Source organism: Chironomus tepperi, unplaced genomic scaffold (genome assembly GCF_022539635.2).
Source record: "Chironomus tepperi strain 1889 unplaced genomic scaffold, CSIRO-AGI_Ctep_v1 contig_354, whole genome shotgun sequence".
NCBI classification, from domain to species: Eukaryota; Metazoa; Arthropoda; class Insecta; order Diptera; family Chironomidae; genus Chironomus; species Chironomus tepperi.
Genome location: NW_027226476.1, coordinates 450,988 through 457,369, shown reverse-complemented (window position 1 = coordinate 457,369; position 6,382 = coordinate 450,988). Strand labels below are relative to the sequence as shown.

General features: G+C 31.2%; 3 protein-coding genes across 5 annotated transcripts; 1 reads left to right on the top strand and 2 right to left on the bottom strand.

The window, feature by feature from the left end:
- Positions 1 to 1,591: 1,591 nt before the first annotated feature.
- Positions 1,592 to 3,045, top strand: LOC139094580 (G protein pathway suppressor 2). Of its 3 annotated transcripts, XM_070645694.1 has the most exons (5): positions 1,592 to 1,766; positions 1,870 to 1,971; positions 2,060 to 2,308; positions 2,368 to 2,519; positions 2,592 to 3,045. In XM_070645694.1, the coding sequence occupies exons 2-5, from the start codon at positions 1,886 to 1,888 to the stop codon at positions 2,978 to 2,980; spliced, it is 876 nt and encodes a 291-aa protein (XP_070501795.1). In that variant the 5' UTR covers positions 1,592 to 1,766; positions 1,870 to 1,885; the 3' UTR covers positions 2,981 to 3,045. The 3 variants fall into 3 exon arrangements, with proteins under 3 accessions (XP_070501795.1, XP_070501796.1, XP_070501793.1); XM_070645695.1 differs by lacking the exon at positions 1,592 to 1,766 and having other exon boundaries at positions 1,807 to 1,971; positions 2,371 to 2,519; XM_070645692.1 differs by lacking the exon at positions 1,592 to 1,766 and having other exon boundaries at positions 1,808 to 1,971.
- Positions 2,962 to 5,243, bottom strand: vimar (visceral mesodermal armadillo-repeats). The gene is made up of 4 exons (XM_070645691.1): positions 5,080 to 5,243; positions 4,111 to 5,013; positions 3,806 to 4,044; positions 2,962 to 3,748 (listed from the first exon to the last, which is right to left on the bottom strand). The coding sequence occupies exons 1-4, from the start codon at positions 5,084 to 5,086 to the stop codon at positions 3,065 to 3,067; spliced, it is 1,833 nt and encodes a 610-aa protein (XP_070501792.1). The 5' UTR covers positions 5,087 to 5,243; the 3' UTR covers positions 2,962 to 3,064.
- Positions 5,244 to 5,337: 94 nt separating this feature from the next.
- kri (uracil phosphoribosyltransferase krishah) lies at positions 5,338 to 6,315 on the bottom strand. Its single transcript, XM_070645696.1, has 3 exons — positions 6,129 to 6,315; positions 5,922 to 6,059; positions 5,338 to 5,840 (listed from the first exon to the last, which is right to left on the bottom strand). The coding sequence occupies exons 1-3, from the start codon at positions 6,238 to 6,240 to the stop codon at positions 5,416 to 5,418; spliced, it is 675 nt and encodes a 224-aa protein (XP_070501797.1). The 5' UTR covers positions 6,241 to 6,315; the 3' UTR covers positions 5,338 to 5,415.
- Between the last annotated feature and the right edge of the window lie 67 nt (positions 6,316 to 6,382).

The window sequence follows — 6,382 nt, the reverse complement described above, 5'->3', positions numbered from 1 at the left end:
TGAGACACACCTTGGTGGCAAGCCATTACAGAAACCGGACACGGCACCACTGGTTTGAACAGTTACAAAATCGCAGACCACTACCCACTTCCTAAAAAGTAAATGTAATATATGAACGACCCCTTATCTTTTATCACATATTTTTTAGGGGGGTTGCTTAATACTCAGGTGTACGGTCTCAAATGATTTTAATGTTTTAAGTCAGTAATGCACATACTTCTTTTACGCGACACACTTAGGTGGTTAGTTTTGACCAAAACTGCATAAGGCATACAATTCATGGCATTTCCAAAAAAAAAAAATTCACGGCACACAGAATGCCCACCACTGTTTTAAGTAATTGCACCTGAATTTTAGATTTTAATTCAAGTCTTTAGCTTAGTAGGTTGAATGTGTGCCTCTAGAAATGCTTATCAAGGTTAATATATACAATGATTATTAAAAGAATACTTAATAGATACCTTTACGTCCCCATTTAAAGTTGAAAAGTTCAAAGAGTTCTCTTTTATTTCTATTAACACAATAACCATACCTACAACTTAAATGAACAAATATATAGCTACGGAGAGGAAGAAAACTTCTGAATTAAATATGAGAACGTTTCACTGGTAACAAAAAAATTGCAAAAAAAGAAGGAAAAGTTTTAGTTGGAAACAAAATTAGTGTTGAAGCAACAAAAGCAGTATACCTAATTTATATTTTTGAGAATAATAAAATCTATAGGAAAGATCTCTGAAAAAAATGGGTTGTTTATCAGTACGTCAAAGCATTTGTTCATATTTTGCAATGGCATGGCTGACATACATTTTGCTGTTCGTAATATTATCGTTTTTATGTCATATAAATACAAACAATTTTCAATTCAAGTCTTTATAAGTTTCTAAATCTTAACAACGAGCACTAGGACAGGATGAAGAAAATTCATTATATAATACTTTTAGATTTAATTTTACATATAACAGCATGTCCAAGAATTATTTCAAGAGCACAGTGGGATGGAAAAGAAATTTCTAATAAAAGCCAGCTCTTTCAACCCGCATTTTACTTTATAATCCATCAAAGTTCATCACCAATGTGTTTTAATCAAACAGATTGTTCAATTCAGATGAGAAATATTCAAAATTTTCACATACATTCTAATGGATTGCCGGATATTGCTTATAACTTCTGTATCGGACAGGATGGTAATGTCTATGAGGGACGTGGATGGGATGTGCGAGGTGGTGACATGTCTTTATACAATGCTTATGCAATTAATCTATGCTTTATTGGCACTTTTGAAACTACTTTGCCAAATTTTAAATCATTTCTTGCTGCTCAAGAGCTAATTCTATGTGGAATTAATAAAGGTAAAGTTTCTTCAGGATATTCATTAATTGCACATCGACAAATAAGTTCATCTGATCCAGAATGCCCAGGCACAGCATTATTTAACGAAGTGAAAAGAAATTTAAGATTTAATTACAATCCTAATCAGTCCAATCAATATTATTTTTAAGAATATTAATTATTTTAATTAAGTACATAAGCATAGCTAGTTTTAAGAATAATTAAAAATATCCGTTAAAATTCCGGGAGAATTTTTTAAATTTTCCCGGTAAACTTGCATAATGCCTCATTTTTAAAAATCTAATATTCACTTAAATGTCGGATTGTCCGTCTTTAAATAAAACTTTTATGTTGGTAACTATAGAATTCTAAGTTCCGACTGCATCAATATTTTGTCCTTATAATATAATTGATATCGATTAATGGTCTAAATCTAAGTAAGCATTGGAATGCGTTTCCAAATTATTGAATAAAATTATATGAATATATAGCATACTTACTTATTTTTACTCTGTTTATATTGATTTTAATAAATTAAAGTCTAATTTCCATCAAAATGAGTGCGAAGAAATATAATATTGCTAAAAGAGAGGATATTAAAAAAGAAGAAACCGAAGATAAGTTGTGGATATCATTAAAAAGGTATAATATTGACGAAAATTAGAAATTCTATTTATCGGACATTTTTCTTTAAAAAAAATGTTAATTTTTTTGTTTTATTTCATTTTAGACATATAATGAGAGAAAGAGAAAGAAAAAAGCAACGAGAGCTGGAAACAGCGAAAGAAGAGCAATTAAGAAATGAACGAGAAGCACGCAAGAAACAGGATAATATTAAAACGCTGGGAAAGACACAAGAAGAGATACAGCAAGTTGAAGAGCAAATGATACAGTTGAAAAATAAAAAGCATCAACTTTTTTTGCAACTAAAGGCACTAATTACTAAAGAAGTTGAAATGGAAAAGCTCCGAAAAGAGTCGTAAGTTGACAGAATTAATTAAAGATTTTTTCAATAATTTAAAACTTTATTTTTACCAGCAGAGAAATTGTTAATGTCCGAAATGACGTTGGACTTCCATATCAACCTTATAATAGCAATGATAAAGGTGGTGTTAAACGCCCCCACTCTCCAGTAAATCAAGCTGACTATTACAAACATGGTGGACAAACTCAAAGATACTTGCCACCAAGTAAGAAAATTTAATTAATATTTCTAAAAAACCACAATAAAAACGAATATACTTTTCATTTCCTATTATTAGAAACAGATTCTGGTATAACTGGAAATCGATTATGGTACAATCCTGCAAAATATGCTCAATCACAAACGCACCAAGGATGGCCAATAACTAATGTTCCGAACAGAGGGTATATTCAACAAGCAGTTCCTTCACATCCAATTTTAATTCCTCATAATGATCCGACACCACAATTAGTGAAGCAACAGGCTCCATCAAATCAGCCTAAAACCAATTCAATTTCGATTGAGAAAATTCCTGCACCTCAACAAGATTTTGCACTTCACAGGCGCTTGTTATCATCAGCTGTTCCACCATCAACACAAGCTCCTGCCCAAACATTTTTTACAGCTACGGGACAAATTGTTTATCCAGAATACATAACACAAAATCGTGATTTTCCAAACAAATAAACATTTTAGTATTGTAGACTTTTAGTACATTTCAGAATAAAAAATTTATTATCAAAAAAATTAAACACACATAAAGTTCTCTGATTACAAAGTTGCCAATTCCCGTATTCGTGGAATTGCTTTCTCGTCAATTGATTTTTCATCAAAATAATTCTTCATCTCATCTGATTTCTTTAATACTGTAATTAATGTGCTCAAATTGTCAATTATTTCGTTCGTGATTCTCTCAGTTTCCGAAATGCGACAAATGAAATCTGAAATTGCGTCTGCAAAATTAGCATCAATAAGCATCTGGCTCAAAGCTCGATGTTTATGAATTAACATGGCAATAATAGTTAATGAAATCACTGCTTCATTTTGCATAACGACATGTGCTGATGAAAGCATTTTAACAAGCACATCGACACTTCCATCGACAGATATAAATGCTTCTAAAGGTTTTGAGCTTAATCCTTCATTACTTCTCAATCGATATGCATTTTTAATGAGCCATGCTAATAATCGTGATGCTTCACTATTTACACCAACCATATCGGGAGTTTTTCTCGCCCATCCAACACATTTTTCAATTAGTTGTGCATCACTCAAAATTTTTAGTGCCAATTCATCTTGTCCATCGATTAACATCCTTAAAGTTCCTAAAACCTTAAACACTACAGGCGGTTGTTGTTGATCATTCAGGATTGGTAGCATGATTTCAAGTAATCCAGACTCAATTACTGCCTTCTTATTTTCCTTTGGAATGACTAGATTTCTGATGGCACTAAGCTATAATTTATTAAATTATTGTCAAATTTGCTGATTTATTGAAATTTAATTACTTACTAATGCATGCTGAAGTCGAGAATTAACATCAGACAGTTCACGCTGAGTACTTGTTTTTAAAATATCGATGAGTTTTAATAAAACTTTATCTTCAACCATTTTGATGCAATGATTGTCAGTCCTGGCAAAATTTCCCAAAGCCAGGACACTCGTGGCAACCAAATACTCATCACTTGAATTGAGCCATTGCTGAATTAATGATAATAGAGGTGTTGCATCTAAATAATGCATTGCTTCATCTAAGTTGAATGAAATCGTTAATTATTTAAAGGTATGTACATAAAATGTTAAGCAGAATGAATTACCTCCTGTCAAGATTAATACAATTAGATCACACGAGAGTTTTGTCAAGCTTCTAAAGTCTACATTTCCAGTAAAAGTTTTGTATTTCTCCAGCGACTCAAATATATGTTCACAAACATGTTGTTGTGCTAAAAGTAGCTTAATCTCATCATTTTCGCATGCTTGGCACTGAAACAATTCCAAGCAGGATTCCGTCACATCGGCGCTTGTTGATTGCTTGAAAATTTTCGCGATACAAATTATTATCTCAGAGTTGAAGATTAGATCGGACACTTGTTCAGTCAAGATGCTTAAAAGTGGAAGCAAATGCTCAAGTAATGCATCATTGTATGGATTTAATGCATCATCAATTCTGGTCTGTATTTTATCAATGATTTTCATTTCAATGGCTTTTTGACTCAATTCCTCATTTCCCAAAAGATAATTCGACAAAACACCACTTCTAACTTTTGAAAATGTTTGCAACTCATCGAAAACCTTAATTTCATTGTTTGAAACATCCAGTAAGTTAATAAGAGTTGCACCGCCGTCATAATGAAATATGATATTTCTTGAATCATCATTAGAATAAAATATATTGCCTAACGCACGACATAATTGAGATGTTAATTCTATATCTCGATTTGATAATGCTCCATTAAGCATATCCATAAGCTTTTCTAAGACATCACCATTTGAGAATTTATTTCGTTGATTTGGATTTTTTGTTGCTTCCGCAATACACTTGACAATCAGAAGATTTATGTTGGGTGTGTTTTTTGTCAATAAATCTAAAAATGTATTTTTGATGTCTAGCGATGAATATGAGTCGAATGGTACTTCCAACAAGCTCCCCAACATCTTTTCAACTTGCAAGACATCATCAGTCATTGATAATTTTCCTAATTCATTTACAATTTCATTAGCTGTAAGAAAATATCGATTTCCCATAAAAAATTAGTCACGCAAAAATTTTAAATGAAATCACTTACTCTCCATTCTTCCTTAATATATTCGTTCTTCTTTTAACACTGTTATTTAAAAAATTTATTGCTTTTTGAAAGGCGTACTATGCAAAACATAAATATGATTTGAAAATTGATACTTCTGTCTATATATATCGTTTATATGTTTGTGCTTCTTTAATAAATGTTTATTCTTTTCTTTCGCATCTTTACCCCAGCCGACAAAATTTAACTGACTAACGCTCTGTGCAATTTTTTTAATTTGATATCTTTCAGAACTAAGAATTTTGAATTAAATTAATGATCTTTTCGATTTATTTAGGTATTTTAATTAAAAAAATATGACATTCTGATTCTCAAGTTCTAGCCAAAGTATTTTTGACCAAAATGATTCGGACCTATGTTGTGTATTTCACTTGTCAAAATTTTCATTTCTGGGAAATGATTAATTATCATTTTTGCAGCAATTGGAGTACAGAAGAGATTTGATAAAATAATACATTGTTCGGGTACACCATGCTCCTTTAATACGTTCACTGCTTGGACAACTGTATTTCCAGTGCTCATTATAGGGTACATTAATAAAACTTGTCTCTTAGATATATCGTCTGGAAATCTAGCATAAACTACTTTAGCTTCATGCGTTTCGGCATCAGATTCAACAAGAATTTTGCCAATTCTTATAGAACGGCAACATTCTCTTAAACCTTTTTCCATTGCTTCCCCAGATCGTACAATAGACACTCCACAGTTTCCCGATCTGTATTTTAGTCCATCATAAATAGCACCTAACGTTGTTAGTAAATTTAATTAAAAATTTAATGTTAATTATCTTATGTGGATACATAATTTTAATGATGTTCATTTACCCGTCGGTGTAATTACTGAACAATCCGAGTATGGAAGCTGATTTAAGGATTCTTCGATGACTAATCGAATTAATCGATCTGCGTAGAATTTAAAATCACTTCTTGATGTATTTTTATCGCGCAATATAGTTTGTAATTCTATTTACAATAGACATTATAAGTGAATTATTAATAACAACTTTAATTAATAAAAGCACATTGTCTTGCCTTTAATTTGATCGTTTGGAGGAATTATTTTAAAATTCTTGCCATAATCTGCTTCCATTTGATTGACTTCATCAGCAACATTGTTCATATTATTCTCAGGACTTCCCGTCATCACCTTACCTAATAAAATTTTAATTTTTAAATATATATATTTCGAAGAACTTCTTGATGTTTACTTTTTAATCTAAAACCTTACATTTCTAAAATACATTTGCATGGTTTCAAAAAGTATGATGGAATTTGAAATAAAACCG